This window comes from Melanostigma gelatinosum (genome assembly GCF_949748355.1).
Source record: "Melanostigma gelatinosum genome assembly, chromosome: 22".
Classification (NCBI taxonomy): domain Eukaryota; kingdom Metazoa; phylum Chordata; class Actinopteri; order Perciformes; family Zoarcidae; genus Melanostigma; species Melanostigma gelatinosum.
The window spans coordinates 7,630,494-7,649,274 of NC_136655.1; the positions used below are offsets into that span (position 1 = coordinate 7,630,494).

Genomic DNA, 18,781 nt, shown 5'->3' on the forward strand with positions numbered 1-18,781 from the left:
CTATTGACTGTGTGTTTGTGTGTGTGTGGGTGTGTGTGTGTTAAAGTGGAAGGGGTCAAGAGAGACACAGAAATACACAGCATTTTGTTAATTGCACTGAAAACCACAGAAGCAATGGTTGATTGTACAGCATACATTGCGTGTGTGTGAGTCCAAGAAGGTCAAGTCTTTCGCCTCTGAGGAAACATCGCTCTGCAGCCAGGAGGAAAACAGACAACTGGCCGAAAGACATCCATAGCAATGACACATTTTCTACGTCAAAGAAGTTTTATCGTGAAAAAAACAGATAATATTTACACTCTACCTTTTCAATCCTCACATTTTTAGAATGAACCCTTTCAGAATAAATCATATCAACAAGTCAACACAGTATTTTAGGTACTGAGGCTGGTCAGGTTATTATTGTGGCAACCCTGCCTGCCAACCAGCAGCGAGCTGGCTGGCTCCCCATAGGTCGAGCCATCTGTCACATCCTGTCTACTCTCTAAACTCTATTATCTCTCCTTGGCTGCATTCACATGAAGTGTTTGTAGAATTACTGCATGTTATAGAGCACAGAGTAACCTCTTGACCGATCAGACTGTCAGCTTTTACTGTCACCTTAACACTAATCCCTTTAAATCTGTTATCGGTGAATGCACCCCAACCTCTTTTCGTAATTGGCTTGTAAGAGTCACTCTCACTATTGACCTTGTTTTATTAGCCCTTATTTTTTTCGGGCAAGGCACAAGTGAAATTATTTGGGAAGAGGGTGATTTAGAAACAGGCCTTATCTCTTTCTCAAAGCACTGTGTTACACTTGAGGGAAGTACTTTCCTGATTTGTTCCACACTTGTTTCAGAGTCAGTTGTGACATTTACCTCACAGTGCTTTTATTCAGTTTATTGCAATGCATTTTTAAATATCCATAATACGGAAAGTATACACCTTTATTTGCCAAAATGTCAGTAATTCAACTGAGACCTCTTTCTAATAAGCAACTCTTTTTAAAGGGTTTAAAAGGTGGAACTAACGATATTTTAAGGGTCGACAGATCATTTAGTAACGCTTTGTAGATCACTTCTAAGCAAGACCATCTTATGGGCTGCCATGATGTGAATAGTCCCTTTGACTGATTGGACCGTATATGGTCGCATTTACTAATGTACTATACAAGTAAACCTGCCTTGCCTTTGTAGTTATTGCATTGTTTTCATAGATATTGCTAACAGCGTTGGTGATCATGTTTTCTGCGTGTCCAGGGTGCAGCAGTGGGCTGTGTCCTTTGGTAAAGAGATAGCTGCCCTGTCCGCCAGATACTCTGGAGCTAAACTGCTGCAGAAGGTAAGAGATCACGCACACTAAGAAACACAGACACACACAAATACACACACACACACACATGATGTTAGATAGAAACACGGATACACATGCACAAGCTAAAATCAGCTGCATATATATATATATATATATATATATACATATATATACACAAAATTCAGATGTTTTCACAAGGTATCTCAATTGTATGTGTTTTGAGATGATTATACATTATATTGTGCGTCAGTAATTTCCCATTTCAGACGGACAAATCAGTGATGTTGAGGGGGAGGTGGTGGTTGTGGTGGGGATTTAATCCCTTTGATTGATTGTCCCTAACATACAGTACATGCATACCAGAGAAATGTAGAGAGGAGGTTGCCGATTGACAATATGGCTGCTGGCATTTAGAAAAGGACTTAAATACAAAGACATAAATGTAGTTAATGGTAAAAAGAGACGGTTGGATATGGAGCAGATGAGATCATCAGATCAGCCTGAGACGGGCGGGGTCCGTAGCTCCTCCCCCCTCCTCTCCCCTCTGCCCCATCGTCCAATGGGAGCCCGACTGACTGGCATACATTTGCTGTACAACATCTGCACATGGCCCAGAGACCCATGTCATGACACACTTAGAAAGCACATAAATAAACTCACACGATGTTGACTTTAAAAACAACTGGTGTGCTTTAAAAGTACACACGTTAATAAATGTCATGCTGATATACTGTAGCTCATTGAACTGAGTAGAATTTGACTTTTGGTGTGTGAGTTACCTTCGAGACTGAAGAAGAGGTTATGCTTGTGCGTGCGTGTGTGTGTGTGTCTTCAAGTAATTAGGATGTGCGGTCTTCCTCAGCATGCCACCCTGTAGAATACCTAGCAGGCCCACTCACCATCTGCCACGCACACAAACACGCTGTGATACATGCTACTACTGACCGTCTCCCTCTACAGCAGATATTTTCAGACAGATTTTAAATACCGACTGTTCAAGCAGTCCCGGAAACAGGAGCAGTAAAGTGATGGTAGTGCAGTAAAAGTTGCAGTTGTCATAGTAGTAGCAATAATACTAGTTGCTGTGGTAACAGTATCAGTAACATCAGTATGTGTGCATAACGTAGGTGCTTTTATCTAGTCAGTGATGTGTAAAAAGCGCCCATGCATTCGTTTAAGCTCGGCAACAAGAAGCCATTAATCACCCACCTCTGTCTAATCGATGGCTTGCTCGTTATCTGTGGAACATTTAGTGACTCTGTCTTCTTGCCTGAGTGAACTGAACAGGATATTGAGTGTTTGACTTCATATCTAAAGATAATACAGTAATTGCTGGAGCTTAGTTTCGTTGAAAAGGGGGTTTTATTGTTTATTTGCAGAAGGCTTTAATAGAGCTCTTTATCATCCACTTTCTCATTGATATCTGTTTGTTCCTCTAATCTGTCTAATTCAGTCTGGCTGTTTCTCCCCTCGAATGGAAATTGAAAATCTGTAAAAGTGAAAACAGTATAAAGCTCACTTTGAATGTCAAATAGGGCACATAGTTTCCCCACTGAGTTGTCAGAAGTTATTTTACGTCAACAGGCTGCCAAAAGTTGTAACTTGCTCGCTAAAAGGGCCTTTCCCATCTCCCCACCTTTGAACTGGGGATTTCCCATTAACAAGCCTATTGTCTCAACAAATGTTTGAGGAATGGTAATTATCTTCCTGCAATAGAAAACAAGTCCGATGCCGATCAACCCCAAAAACAAAACCATTCATCTTCATCTGTCATCACGGCTGATGCTTTTTATCATCAGTGCCGGAAATGAACCTTTCAGTCCGCAGGCAACAACAGCACAACGTCCATTAGATTACATTTATGTAACTGATTTAATTCGACAGCTCAGTGAGCAAACCCAGCAGCCACTAGCAGCCACAATAATACATTCGTGCATGCACAGATGTCAGTCAGGAGGCGCCGTGTGCAGTGGATGGTTTCCTTTGTGGCGTCCCTCTGTCGAATATTGCAGATTAGAGACGGGGTCTGGGGAGTGGATAAAGCCAGGGCTTGACCCTCATCTGCACTGCAACTGTGCATGCGTGTGTATAATTATATAATACCAGGATCACCCCCATGAGTCTCTGTTTGTCGCTGTTGTTTTCCATTTTGACCCAGAGAGAGTGTACGTGACTTTGAAATGTATATATTATAATCCTTACTCTCTGTTGTTTTATTGATTTAATGAGCTCACGTGACACTTTCTCGAGAAGGATTCTCTGTAAGGTATCCGCACTGCTATTAATCAGTCAATCTGTGTCTGTTTTTTAAAAGAAATACAAGGATGTCGAGGCCGCGGTGAAGATAGAGGAGGTGGGCGGAGAGGAGCTAGTAAAAAAGTTTGCCGAGGAGATGGAGGAGATGCTTGGGAGGAAGATGAAATCTGTGAAGGTAATAATGATACATTCCGTAAAAGCAAACACACACTTTAAGGTAATCATCTTGTTTCATGTCTCCTGCAGACTTGATAACCATTCCTGCATGGGCAGAGTTTCTCCTTAGTTGAGGCGAGTAGAGTATCTAAGCGCCTCTTTATTTTCCCGTACTTGATTACAGCCTACAAGCCCGATGGTGGTGGAGATACGGGGATATTTATTGAGTATTGCTTACGCTATTTCATTTGGTACTTTAATTTACTTTCGGTCTACTCCAACTGATGACGAGCAGTTGTGCTCGAAACCTCCCCGAGGTGTAAAACACAAGCGGACATCGGTGCGCTGTAGTGTGCGAGCTAATTATGATCTGCCCACTTACGGCTCAGCACCTGCCCTCTTTGGTTTGGATGTGCGTGCTTACTCTGACTTGTCTGCTCCGGGTGTATCCTTAACCTGGTGTGTGTTTTTTTTATCACAGAGGTTGGCAGAAGCAGCAGAGGACGCTGATCTTTACCACGAGTACAATGAAACTCTAACGGTACGTGACAATAACCTCTGTGCACAGTTTGAGACTTTTGGGCAATATTTCATCTTAAAGTGACCTACAAGCGCCACATCCTTTACTCTTCTCTCTAGTTTGAATACTTTAACTCCATGCTGATCAACACGGTGGACGAGGACGGGAATCCACTGTTGCTGGGAGGAGAATTCGCTCTGGAGAAGAATGAACACTTCAATAAACTGCCAGTCAACACACAACTGAGTAACATACAAGTCCCTACTAATGTTTACAACAGAGGTACAGAAGTGTGAACACACACACACTGACACACACACACACACATGCAGCCTGCACTTGTTGTGATATACATCTGATTGCCAGCAGAATGTCAACATCATTCTTTCTCTCCCTCTCTCTCTATAGATCCAGATATTCTGAATGGAGCCTATATGTCTGAGGCTCTGAATGACGTGTTCATTGACAACTTCCAGAAAGATCCAACTCTGACCTGGCAGTACTTTGGCAGCGCTGCAGGCTTCTTCAGGTTGTACCCAGGTACATATACGCATCCCACATTCAGGACATCCTCCGTGCTTCCCAAAATGTCTTCGGTTGCACGTTTCTCTTGTGCCGCCACAGCGTTAAGACAACATGAGCAGAGCTGCAGATGAATGCTCAGCTAACACAAGCCAAACAGGGTACTTACACGGCAACTGGCGATGCAGGAAGCTGTCTGTCAAACGTTGATGCCTCAGTCTCAGCTACAATATGGCTGCTGGTTTATTCTCTCATGTGTGTGTGTGTGTGTGTGTGTGAGTAATTAGTAATTGAGCATTTGTGACACAGCTTGTTTTACTCATCCGCTACCTCATCCCTCATTATTTGACACATCTGTCATTATCCGTCCATGCATTCATTTGTCCATCCGTCGACCCAACCAGGCAGCCAAGCGGCAGTTGTGAGCGTCTGCCTTTGCTAAATCTCCATCTTTCTCTCTGTCTCCAGGGATCCAGTGGATTCCAGATGAAAATGGTGTGGTCACTTTTGATTCCAGAAACAGAAACTGGTGAGGACATATTCCTGTTAACATCAGTCCGACTACAGAAGGCTGATTTTTGTCTGGAAAAGAGAGATCCTTCTCACAGGGAGAGAGGGAGAAGAGCACAAGAAAGGCACTGCATCACTTGTAGTTTTTTCAGTGTGTCGAGCTGCCACCAGTCTGCCCATATCAGCGACTATTTGGCTGATGGAGCACGTTGAATCAGTCGCAGAGGCAGTTAGTGAGAGAAGTCTTTCTGGCTACAGTGGCTGTTCAACCCCCTGAATCAGTGTCTTTACCCATTTAGTGCAGTTTATCCTAATTTTTTAACTCGAAGTGCAACAAAATGTTAAAAGTTTTGAGGTGATGTTCGACGTGAAAGCATTTTTATCAGACCTCAGTTTATCAGTGCTCATACAATTGCCAACAGATTCAACGTACTGCATTGTTTAAGTTTGTTCCCTTAAATCATGAAAGAGTAGATGCTGAATGGAGAGACAGACGCACAAAGCTCTTCTCATACACATTGGAAGTAGCTCTCTTACTCCTATTACCATGAAGAGCCCCAGTTGTGGGTGCAGCCCGTGTCAAAGTCATCCGTAAAGCCAGCAATGGGACAAGACTGGCTTATACATCATTACCCAAACAGCCTGATTAACGCTGCGGATGACCGTCTCAACAGGCCCTATTCGCAGCAGACATTTTGACTTGATACTAATTACATAAACGATGGCTCCGTTAGAATCAAGTGACTGTGTGAAAGTGAGCCAGCAGGCATAACACCAGGACCCTGAAACCCATCATTCATTGTATTATTTACTCCTGTGCTTTTCCCGCTGTGACATGGCAAATCGTCTTCCCCGTAAAATATCTGTAGAGTAGAATAAGGGTTTGAATGAGAAAAGATTACTGTTTGGTAAGGATAAGGCTTAAACTCTGCCTGTTCTGTCGATTACTGGTAAGTAACGGCCTCTGTTCATCCCTGAGTGTTATTTGGTTTGGGTTACAATAAAGATGAAGTCTTTACTGCCTCTCTGTCTCTTTCTAGGTACATCCAGGCAGCCACTTCTCCTAAAGATGTGGTCATCGTGGTGGATGTCAGTGGCAGCATGAAGGGACTCAGATTGACCATCGCCAAACACACCATCAACACAATCCTGGACACACTGGGGGAAAATGACTTTGTTAACATCATAGCTGTAAGTACACACACACAGTTACACGAAACACAGACACACATGACATGCGCAGTCTCGCCAGAGGCTGACAGTGTCTGACGAGCGTGACGTTGAAATTAGCGCACAGACAAGCTAATGCACAGGTACAGTACGGAGACCAGGGACAATACACGGAAATAGACCACACATATCAAACATTTAAACAGGCATTTACTTTCAGTGACATCGAAGCTTCAAAGGTTTTTCAGGATTTTGGCTGCGTGCAACTCTACAACTACAAATCGGTGTAATAAGCCTGGTTTATCCTGGTATTACTGCGTGTGTGTAGTCATACGCCTCCTGCAAATCCGCTGCCCGTAAGCTGCTTTTGCACAGAATTTAAAGCTACGCTCTTTCAATGAGCTGACCATGCAGTACAATGAGTGCTAGAGTTTTGTTTTTAAATATAAAGGGTTTAAATCCCACTTGTATGTAATGACTTTGAACTTGACTTGAGTCATTTATCAGTAAATGGTAAACACCATGTCTAAATGTCATCGGAAAAAACAAACAAACAATACAACTCTCGAAAGTAAAAAAAGACTCATTACCTTCATATTAATAATATAGAGCTCAAATATTTAAACGTTCATAAATGCAGATTATTAACAGTTAAATAGTTAAAGGAAATACGTGTAATGTAATTCAGGGATATTGTGATATTTAGGGTTTACTGAGGGATTGATTTGAGGGGAGTAAAACTTAATCATCAGCTGTTACATAAGTCAATCATGTTGACCGTTGATCATGCGGATCGTTGTTTAGATTCGGTTTATTTGGTTTCTCTCTCCAGTACAGTGATTACGTTCGCTACGTGGAGCCCTGCTTCAAGGGAACGCTGGTACAAGCTGATCTGGATAACAGAGAGGTAACGTACACACGCACATGCACCCACGCACGCACACACACACACACACACACACATAGTGGAGACACAAGCTAGACAGCTAATTAATTCACTTAAACTCTGCTAACGTAATAATCGGCGGCTGTTATCTCACTGATCCTCTAAATACGTCACGCTGTCTTCACGTCACATAAAGCATGACAGTGAATGACTGCTTCCTGTTTGTCAGAGGATTTAGTGATGAAACCCCTCAGAAACAGTTCATGTTAATATCCCATTCTGCTGCTGCTGCCCCTCATCTGTTCTTTTTTTCATACACCAACACCTTCTCAGTCTGCCCAGTCTCTCCCTGTGTGAATGTGCGTTATGTGTTGGATGTATGCCCGACTTTCACTCCCCTCCACGTCATCATAAACCCCGTCAACATAAACCCATGTTGGTACACACACATTTACAGGACGACTCAGTTCTGTGGGTGTTACAAAAGAGTTCCTACATTCCCAAACAACTACTTACCGTGTTTACTCCCACGTTAAGTCAGAATGAGTTTACCCAAACTGTCCCTCTGTTCAATGTGTATTCTTTCAAGTCATTTTTGTTATAAGTTTTGTCAACAATAATCACAGCAACAATTTGCAGTTACAGGATATACAATTATGTTAAGAGTCCCACGAAGGCTACTTCTATCCACAGTCTGCACAGTGGGGCCACCCACAACAATGTGGCCATGTATCATAGTGTGTGCTTTGTATGCAAGTTGATTAATCCTCATTACCTCCTTGGTGTTTTAGGGATTTTGCCAAAATTAGTGTGCCAGTGAGCTGGGCATAATACTTCCTCTTCTACTCTTTTACTCGCTCGCTCTCTCCCTTCTTTTTCTACGGTGACCTGCATTGACCAAAAGGATAACATCCATGGCTAAGTGACAATGTCTGCGTTTATATGTTGTGTGTCTATCTCGCAGCATTTCAAGCTGTTGGTTGATGGGCTTCATGTCAAAGGAGAGAGCAAAGTAAAAAACGGAATGAAGGAGTCTTTCAAGATCCTCAATGAGGTTTGTGGCTCTTTGCAACAATCACAGCAACTGCCAGATCTTAACAACACACAGCTTTGCTAGCAACAACAATTCCAGCTAACTCTTTGGAGATTCTATATCTGCACCGCACAATTCACAGGTCTGCAGTGCAACCTTCCAAGATCACGTCAATTGTGTGTGTTTAGGTTGCAGCGCTGGGCCAGGGCAGCCTGTGTAACCAGGCCATCATGCTGATAACAGACGGCGCCATGGTGGACTTCCAGAGTGTTTTTGAAGAGTTCAACTGGCCGGAACGACGGGTATGACACACAAACACGCACACAAGAATAATCAACGACAAGCACCCGTGTAATACACTGTAAGCACACAAACACAGATCACTGACAGTGTTTATTTAAAGCAGTTTGGAGTGACAAATGAGTGGCGTTTATCCCATCTCACGATATACTGTTTATTGTCTCCACAGGTTCGGGTTTTCACCTATCTGATTGGACGGGAGGTGACATTTGCTGAAAATGTTAAATGGATTGCCTGCAACAACAAGGGTAAAATGGGGGATCGATCAGTCAAGAATCTGCTTGGTGACGTAAATTGCTCGGTTGAATCCATGGTTCTGACACAAAAAGTTTGGGTAACAAGGAATAAAGTAATAGGAGGTCTGTTGGCTTTCTGTGTTGTTCCCAGGTGGTGCTGTGTGGGACTGGGTATCAGGTGCTGCCCTCTTGTGAATTACATGGGGTCATGCAGCAGCTCAGACCTGAAAATAATCACTTTATCCTGCTCTGTGCACATCAGAAATCCCTGACTAAATACCTGATTATAAGCACAGATACACTGTAAACACAACTCTGGCCCAAAAATATCCAATGTGGCCGTGTGACTCTGTGTGTAATAGGTAACAGGTGCACTCCCTTCTGCTGCGTACACTGGCAGCTGCCTCTGCCAACAACAAGATGTCCGTCATAAATAGACAATGCTGACTGTTACACTGCTGCAAAAGCCGACATTCAGTTTCGGTTGAGTGAGCAGGTCGACTTAATAATATCCACAGCGGCACTCTGGTGGAGACATTACAATGGAGAAAAAGGTTGCACACATTCATACCTGGCAGTGCTTCAGGAGCCTGTTGTCTCTGAGCTGCTTCGCTGCAGGTATCCCATTGACGTCATTGTCTCCCAGTTGTAGAAATGCCATAAACCGTAGACGAAGCCAAGCTTTGAAAAAAATATTCAAAAGCACATTTGTATTGATGGGAGATTCAAGCGTTTTTGGGGTTTTGGGCTTAGTGGGGTTTTTTTTAGAATACAATTTTTTCTGAAGTCGGATAAATGAGTTTGTTGCTTTAAATGTAATACCCAAAGGCCAGAAGCAGAAAGATGAAGAAAACAAATAATATGGTGAATATTTTCTTTGCTCAAATGTATGAATCCTAGTTTTTCCATCCGAGTAATGTGATATATTGTGCGCGTGTACATGTATTTGTGTGTCCTGCAGGTTACTACACACACGTGTCCACACTGGCTGACGTCCAGGAAAACGTTATGGAGTACCTCCATGTTCTCAGCCGACCAATGGTCATCAACCACCATCACGACATCATCTGGACTGAGGCCTACATGGACAGTGTGGTCAGTCCGCTTCTCCCACGTGCTTGCTGGGCAACACACACTATTATCTTGCTTCACTATTATCTGGCATATGTAATCACAAGGTCAGATTCATTTAGGATATCTGTGCTATTACTGTTGGAAGTGATCCGTTATACAGTCTCGGTGAAGTCCCTCCCCTTTGGATTTCTCTCGGGATATTATTCAAAAAATATATGTATGGTAATTAATGGCGAGAGACATATGTTTGTCAATTTTAAAGATAATTTGCAAGTCAAGGAAGTCGCAGTTTGCCATTGGTTTGTCGAAAGTACCATTTGGTTTTGTGTTAAACGACATCTGCCACTTTGCAAAATTTCCTTTAACTTTACAAACATATGTGGCACAATTCAAACGGGATCACCTTGGTGCACTTTTAGCAACATTGGAATGTTACTAGAGGTGCTCCGACAAATATTTAGCAACACAGCCAGCAAAAATCCATCGCATGGCAATTTGCTCAAGCAGAAATTGGTATACATTTTCAAAGTAATTTTCCTTTCTAAATTTTTCCATCTTTAGCTACTCCACCTCCACCTGCCTTTTTGCTTTATATTTCCTCTATTGTTTCAGTATCTGTTTTCATCTGTACCATACGTGTCATTGCCATTTCATGCTTGTTGTCTTTCCTCCATCTTCACCTTCAGTTACCAACTACAAAAGAGGTAATCATCATACATCATACTCATCATACATAGAGCTTTAATGTAACTTTTCTTTTTTAACGCCATAAATAAAATGAATAGAATGCAGTATATAGTACCTGTAGTGTCTGGCTTAGCCTTTACAGTCAACAGCTAACAGTTTATACCTGTGTCATGTGATTTGTTTCTTCTTAAGAGAGTGTTAGCTTAGCTTATCCTCTAGTTAGCTGGCTTAGCTTTGTCAATGCTTTTAAAAATTAGTTTTTCAGCTGAAACTTGTAGGATAAAATACCACTACTTTACTTTTACTTAGCTCCTTTTATTTGAGTAAATATCTTATTCGTTTCTCATTCCTTTCCCTCTGTACGTCACCTTAGAGATTTAACTGCTAATGTTTCTGTTCATTCCATTTTCCACCTTTTGGTCGACAAGAATGAACTCCACAAACATTTAGATTCACAGTTGTTTTCCTCATAATTTAGCAAACTAATTAAGCCTGTCAAGAAAAACAAGGCAGAGTAATTAACTGTGTCTGTTTCTGTGTATTTGTGCACCACAGCTGTTCAACAGTCAGGCCCAAAGCCTGCTCCTCATGACCTCTGTAGCCATGCCGGTGTTCAGCAAGAAAAAAGAGACTGTAAGTCTTCATCTTTAATCACTACAATTGCAATCAGCCTCAACAGATGTCACCTGAAATTGTGCATTTCTGAGCCTGCTGTGTGTCTCCTGTAGTTGTCACATGGGATCCTGCTGGGAGTGGTCGGGACCGATGTGGCCCTGAAAGAACTGATGAGATTAGCTCCGAGATACAAGGTAAACGATCCACAACAGATGTGTCGCAAACAAGGGTGAAATACTGTACACGCACTCTGGGTCGATTCTTCTGTGAGACAGTCGGTGACATTTGAGTCATAATTTAATGTTAATTATTCCATGTTGGTGACCCGTGTTGTGTCCTCACCTCTTTCTGTCTCTTCAGCTGGGTGTCCATGGTTACGGTTACCTCATCACCAACAACGGCTACATCTTATCTCACCCTGACCTCCGACCTCTGGTACAGACAAACATCGTGTTGTGAAGTGAATTACCGCAGCTGAGACACGGCTGAAACTTATTAACCCTTGCTCGACAGATGTGTTGCAATTAACCGAGCGTGATAATATGGGATAGGTTCCTCAAGACTTGTATTTAGCTTTGTGTGTGTGTGTGTGTGTGTTTGTGACAGTATAAAGATGGGAAGAAACTAAAGCCAAAACCCAACTACAACAGTGTTGATCTGGCGGAGGTGGAATGGGAAGACACCGAGGAGAAAGTGAGCAACGCACACGTTTCCGTCTTTTTCTTTTCTCTGTTTTAGCTGTCCCGTATTATATCAGTGTGAGAAGTTGAACGAAGCCTCAGTATGCAGTGTTTATGTTTCAGCTGAGGACCGCCATGGTTAAAGGAGAAACTGGGACGTTGGCGTTAGACGTGAGAGCGTCTGTAGATAAAGGAGTGAGTACATTTGTTTTTGTGAGTGTGCCTGTGTGTGGCAAGAGGAGCCTCTCTTACATCTTGTTGGGATTCATTTTGTTGTTTCTCATATTATTCAAGTTTTGTCCTCTTTGAGATGACATGTTTTACTCATTGTCTTTTGCGTGCATGCTGTCTTTGTTCCTCTCTGCGTTCGCTGTCCTTTTTACACACTCTCTGTCCCACTCTTTGTCCCCCACAGAGGAGAGTGATGTTCCTGAAGAATGATTACTTCTACACCGTCATCAACGGGACACCATTCAGGTTTGTCTCATCGCTTGAACAGGATTCCTAAAAGTGTCAGGTTTTGAAATATCCACGATATCCAACAAAGCAACACCTGTATGAACTAATAATATAACAATATTACTGATGTTCTGTGGCAACAAATGCGTTTTGTGGGAAATAACAGATATTATGAACATGATTCATTCTGCCAGTAACAAATAACTTCTCTGTAATTGACAGTCTGGGTATAGTGCTGACTCGAGGATATGGAGAGTATATCTTCATTGGAAACGTCTCTGTTGAGGAGGGTAAGTCTCTCCCGTCTCGCTTAGTTTCTCTGTATTTGTGCTGATATTCTTACTCTCGCTTGTGTATTTTTCACTTCAGGTCTCCATGACTTACTGGCTCCAGACCTGACCATAGCCAGTGAATGGTGAGGACGGCATAACTAGCAGAACATAGATGTTACGGGATTCCGACCGGTTTAAGTGGTTGTAACTCTCCGTGACAGTGTGACTACAGTGCATGTTTGGGATGTGTGTGCTTGTAGGACCTACTGTGAGACAGACATTGACCCAGCCCATCGTAAGCTGAGCCAGTTGCAGGCTGTGGTGCGATACCTCACTGGCAAAGAACCAGATCTGGAGTGTAAGTGGACACTTTAATCTCAGCACAGAACTGTCGGCCTCATCCAGTGCTAAATATTTACGTAATGTCTTCCTCATTTTTGGCCTCAGTCCTTTGTATCATTCGTAATATCTCTTTTGTTTCTCTCGACAGGTGATGTGCAGTTGTTGCAACAAACTCTATTTGATGCTGTGGTCACGGCTCCTATGGAAGCCTACTGGACCGCTCTCATGCTCAACACATCTGGGTGAATATTAACACACACACACACACACCCACATACATTTTTAATTACGACATGGACTTTTTACATGAGTATTCTCTTTATTATAATTATCTTTTACAAATATTTACCCCTCTATCTGCTCCACCTTCCTCTTCTTTATGTCTCTCCCTCTCTCGCTCTCTTTCAGTATGGATGAGGGGGTAGAAACTGCATTCTTGGGGACCCGTTCCGGCCTGATGAGGTTCCAGAGATACGCTGGTGTTGAGAAACGAGTCGCCAAGTGAGTAAAAAAAACGGCCATTTTGTCCATTCAATATCATCACATCAAATTAGTCACACCATTATGTCCACGACCAACATCTTTAACACTGGGGTTGAATAAGTTGAAACTGTTGATATGATAGTCATAGTAGTTACAGCTCTGAATTGAAGTTTTAATGACAGCGAGATGAGAGTTCGCCCTCCGGTGGTCGATAAAAGTGCCGCTGCTAATGAGTGCAGAATTATGCTCACATCTTTCTGCTGCTCTCGTCATCCTATCCTTCTTTTCAATCTTCCATCTTTTCGTTTGTCATCATAATTAGGCAGCAGAGACTATGTTTTTCTGTTCAGCTTATTTTTATCCCTCCCCAGGTTTTTCCTGACCTCCGTAGACATGGAGAATATGTTCACAGTGGACCATTTCCCAGTGTGGTACCGCAGAGCGTCCGAGTACCCAGCTGGACAGTTTCTATACCACATGCCCAGACAGGAGACTAGAGGTAGTGGAGATACTTTTACCGAACACACACACACACACACACACACACACACGGACAGACGATACACTTTCTGTGCTTTTTTTATTTCCAATTTCCTCAGCCAGGTTGAGCCAAATATCTCTCAGTGACAGGCCAAGTCATCTGGCCGGCAGGCTGCAATTGCTCCTCCGTGTTTACTTTGTTGTATATTCATGAAGTTTGTGTCCAACACGGGTTTGGAAAGTTTGAAAGAAAAGTAGCCCATCGACCGTGAAGTGTTTAGTCTTGATGGATATTCTACTTCGGTTTATTCTGTAGTTCATTTTCTGGGAATTCGCTGATTCTGAAGGATAATCAGCAGCTTCAGAGTGACAAAGTGTCAACAGCTACTGTCATCATATTTATCGTCACATCACACGAACACTTAACTCCATCTGTATATGTAGTCGAGAAATGAAAGTCAGTAAAAAAGATGGGATTTTGAGCTTGACCCGTCTCTGCCTCTGCATTTCCTTTTCTTCAGTGAATTTGAGGCTGATAATTCTGCCCTTCCTCATAACAGAACACACTTCCTGACTCACTCAAAGGTTCAAATGACCACACATTGCCTCATGTATGTTTTAGGTTGATGTTAGATGTAGTTTGTTGTGTTCAGATATATTCAGGGACTATGAGGCTGACTATAGCGCCACCTTGAGTGCAGAGGAGGTGGAGCTGGAAGCGGAGGAGGGAGGGAGAAAACGCAGTGAGGCGGAAGCGGAGGAGGAGGGTAGAGGAAATCTTTTACTCATACTTGGCATGCCTCCTCGTTTTATTCATCCTGGTTCTGGTCGTCCTCACCCCCAACTGAAAAGCATGACAAATGCTGTGGTCTCTGTTCTCCGTTTCTACACCCTTCTCTGTTTTCTTTATCTCTTTCTGGCTCTGTTTCTCTTTGTTTCTTCTGTCTCATTCCTCATGCGGCATGAGCATGCAATTAAAGTATAGGAACCTCCTCTCCTCTCTCAGGGACTCACTAAGCTTTCTGGTATATTTGAATTGTGCTGAGTTGATAGCTCTCTGTCGTCGACTAATACTTGTTGACAATTAAAAATCTGGTTTCACAGAGTTTTTTGACTGTATTTACCGCTGGAAACATATTCCTTTTCACCTCCTGTGCATGCATATATATATACTCGTGCACGCGTTTGGAATGAATTTGTATGTGTTTGCGATGTGCGTGCATGCACCCTTGTTTTTTTTACATGCATGAAGTGGTGAAGTTCTGTAAATTCTTGCTAATTGCGTGTGTCGCTCTACCAGCAGGAAGGATAGTCATCGCTACCACTGCTGTCACTGTAACGGTGGGAAAGAAAACTGCCATCGCTGGAGGTAGGATGACAGTTTATGTTTTGATACACATTCTCTCTTCTGTCCTTTTACACACATGTTTACGTCTCCTCTTTGCCACACACGCACTTGCAATTCTTCTCTCTTTCTAAACGTTCCGTTTCTCTTGCAAAGTGTCCTCTCCCGTCACGTTCAAAGCATCTTCTGCCTCTTCATTCGTCTGTTGTTTTCTTTGCCGTTTGAACCTGGCTGCTCAGTTGGTGACAGTGAACTTGCTGACTGGGTGGTGATTGCTTGTAGCGTCACTTTCCAATTGGCATGTTGGTTATTGATGTGCTGATTTGTCAGTGCCATGCTTCTTGGATGAATGATGGTCACTGGCTGTGGTTTTGTTCTGTTGTAACAGATAACAAATAGAGCTCGGCGTGTTTCATTCACAGTTTGGTATTTTACTGTGTGAAATGTGTCTAAGATGTGAAGATTCACAACATGATAAACTATTGAGACAGATATTGTAAATTGAACCCTGCTTGACCATTACTGGATTTTTCGAGGCTAATGCTGATATCACTTCTTTGGAATGAAAACATGCTGAAGACAAGATACTGTCCGATATTCCATTTTTGATGTAGATTGTGTATACTATTATTTTACAGTTTAACGACAACATTTGTTGAAAAAATATCATTAAAAATAAATATATGACAATGTGACAACAGAATTAATTCAAATGATGGCTGTAAAGACACATAAAGATAAACAAATAAGAATAACAATACAAATTGGTCGAGTTCATCGTCTCTGGCCTTATTTCACTGCTTACTGGTGGTTGTGTTGTTGTGTATTCTGTCCTGGTGAGCCCATCGGTGTCTGGCGCACTCCTCAGTCTTAATTATTCGAGGTAGCACTCTCTGGGGGCTGCATGTCTTTAAGTGTGTACCTGTGTGCATTGGGTGTCGCATTATGCTGACAGACAGACAAGGAAAACGCTCCATACGAATTTAAACGCACTCACAAACGCAAGCGCTTATCTGTATTTCACAGCTTTCATAGAACTCGTCTCAGGTGTGAAAATCGTGTTATACTTGGAATTGGAAAACAGAGAGAAGTGAGCGAAAGAGTTCAAAATAGATGTGTCTCTCTCTCTCTCTCTCTCTCTCTCTCTCTCTCTCTCTTAATCTCACTGCCTGTCATTCTTAACGTTTTTCTCTTTTCTTTTTCTCTCCGTGTTGCTTGGCTCCGTCTCTCGCTCTGCTTGTTTGGAAACGTTGACGTCACAGTGTGTCGAATCCAGAGCTCTGCTATGACCTACTGTACCTATTGTGAATTCTCAGTGACAGAGCAGACTGAAAGATGTGAAATAACGATTACATCTACATACAACACAGCATTTACATGAAAGTAAGTGCACAGTATTACCAAAAATGTACGCACCAAGAAGAGCTCTGATTAGTTGTATTAATTGTTGAGGGAAGGTGATTCTTGTGTGTGTTGATGGTAGATTGTGTTATGATGATCATAGGTTGCTTTTTATTCACTGTTGCTGCTCACTGGATGTTCTACCAGCTGCTTCACTTCAACAAAAACACGGCACGACGGCATCAATGTTTTATGGACTCGCTCTCTCTGACTTACTTTAACACGCTTAACTTCTGAACACGAGGGGATATTCAAAAGCTCACAGGCTGTGTTCCGTTTCCCACCTTCGGCACGACGTCTTTACTTGTGCAAGTGTGTTTCTGCCTTGATCTAGCTTGTAGAAGGAGTTTCCATGTATATACCGTAAAATCTGAAAACGTTAATACTGTACACAAACACAAAAAAACACGTATAAACAGCTCTGTTACATGTAAAAGCGGTCGCTTCACATTCTAAAAAGGTTGTGATTCCATTTGTAGCCACTGAGTGTCAGTGTTTATCTGAACTTTCACTGCGTGTCTGCTTTCTAGCGGATTTGGTGGCAGGTGATGAAGGCCAAGGATTTGGTATTTCAGAGGCTGATCCAAAATCAGTCAACAGTGACTACAAAAACACTGTGTTTATACTCCTCGAAGGCTCAGCGATGGATTAGTATATCTCTGTGGCAGAAGTGACAGGCTGTATGTAAATAAAGCTAATACGCTCCAATTGACAGGGAAGCAGACTGTAAGAAAGGAGAGATAAGTTGGAAAAATCAAAAAAGAGAGAGTGAGCAGGGAGAGAATAAAGGATAGAGAGAGATATCTGACATGGAGGAGGAGGAGAAGAAGCGGCGAATAAGGATAAAAAGGAGGGAGGAAACATAGACCAGACAGAGCAAAGGATAAAGCAGAGATGAGAGAAAAGAAGGTGATGATGGGAGAAGAGGCGACAGGAAGATAAATTGAGACAAGATAAGTGTGAGGAGAAGGGAAGGAGAAAGAAGATGAGAAATAGAGAAAGGGGAGAGGAGTTAGAGGGCAAAAGTCAGAGAAAATGAGATCAGGTATATACATAGATATATATAGATATATATACAGAGGAGCTGCTGTCATGGCTGATTCATGCTTTCATTTGGTGCTGTGTATTTAACCCACCTCAGCACATAACGTCATATTTTCAGGCCTTCTCTTTCACCCAGAAATAGAAATCGTACACTGTAAATAGCGAAAGAGACAGACTCCAATTATTGAAATTATGAATCTTCTAATTCCCATGTAAATCTAACAAATAATGCTCGGCTTCTATAATTAATATAGTTTGTGTGAAATATCCAGGACCTGGTCTGTAAAGGTGTTTTTTTCATCTACACATTCTTACATAATATCTGCTTTATTTTGTGCTCATGGTAATATTGAAAGAACAGCAAGTTGCTGCCGTCGGTCTGGATATAAGTCTGACATAAGTGTGATATGTTTTTATTCAAATCAATGCATATCGACCGGGAAATGCTTCATCGTCACCATCATGTCGTCACTGTCATAATCACAATCATCACAGTGACACAACACGCCACAGATTTGCGGGCAATGTAGTCTTTGTAGGCCCTCAGTCATCATGGCTGCTGCAGTTTTTACGTAACAAACTATAATTTATTTTTCTTTACACACACACACACACACACACACACACAGGCTATAGGAACAGGTTTCTGCTAGCTAAGATACTTAGCTACCAACAACACAAGACCTGCAGACCAGGGGGTGACGGGACAATGGTTCCACATTCATAGACAGAGTTCAGCCATTGCCTTTTATCTTCAGTTACTGCCCCAGAGTCCCTGTGATTCATGGCTATATTTACACTTTAACATCCCTTTACTACATTCTCCTGAAGATGCCGATTATTCATTTAAATCTACAGCTAAATTAATTTTACCTGAGCGTCGTTGCTGTCTCTTTACATTAGTGAGGCGACCATCGTTGCAAAAGTGCGTTCGGACTTCAGACATTGAAAGTGCGATCAAATAATTCTCCAGGTTTATGTGCATCTTGACTTCCGATCAGCTCAGTCTCCGAC

At 42.3% G+C, this 18,781-nt stretch overlaps 1 protein-coding gene across 1 annotated transcript in view; it reads left to right on the plus strand.

Moving 5' to 3' along the window:
* cacna2d4a (calcium channel, voltage-dependent, alpha 2/delta subunit 4a) overlaps positions 1–18,781 on the plus strand; it is a gene marked incomplete at its 5' end in the record, with an annotated part of 66,062 nt that overhangs the window by 620 nt on the left and 46,661 nt on the right. The window contains 25 exons of the mRNA XM_079294491.1: positions 1,242–1,323; positions 3,611–3,727; positions 4,190–4,249; positions 4,348–4,510; positions 4,637–4,768; positions 5,219–5,279; positions 6,301–6,451; positions 7,263–7,337; positions 8,281–8,370; positions 8,538–8,651; positions 8,819–8,897; positions 9,847–9,980; positions 11,202–11,279; positions 11,375–11,455; positions 11,622–11,696; positions 11,868–11,954; positions 12,065–12,136; positions 12,357–12,418; positions 12,623–12,690; positions 12,770–12,815; positions 12,933–13,030; positions 13,163–13,256; positions 13,423–13,515; positions 13,869–13,996; positions 15,278–15,346. Coding sequence (XP_079150617.1) covers positions 1,242–1,323; positions 3,611–3,727; positions 4,190–4,249; positions 4,348–4,510; positions 4,637–4,768; positions 5,219–5,279; positions 6,301–6,451; positions 7,263–7,337; positions 8,281–8,370; positions 8,538–8,651; positions 8,819–8,897; positions 9,847–9,980; positions 11,202–11,279; positions 11,375–11,455; positions 11,622–11,696; positions 11,868–11,954; positions 12,065–12,136; positions 12,357–12,418; positions 12,623–12,690; positions 12,770–12,815; positions 12,933–13,030; positions 13,163–13,256; positions 13,423–13,515; positions 13,869–13,996; positions 15,278–15,346 — 2,309 coding nt within the window. The remainder of the gene's footprint in view (positions 1–1,241; positions 1,324–3,610; positions 3,728–4,189; positions 4,250–4,347; positions 4,511–4,636; positions 4,769–5,218; positions 5,280–6,300; positions 6,452–7,262; positions 7,338–8,280; positions 8,371–8,537; positions 8,652–8,818; positions 8,898–9,846; positions 9,981–11,201; positions 11,280–11,374; positions 11,456–11,621; positions 11,697–11,867; positions 11,955–12,064; positions 12,137–12,356; positions 12,419–12,622; positions 12,691–12,769; positions 12,816–12,932; positions 13,031–13,162; positions 13,257–13,422; positions 13,516–13,868; positions 13,997–15,277; positions 15,347–18,781) is intronic.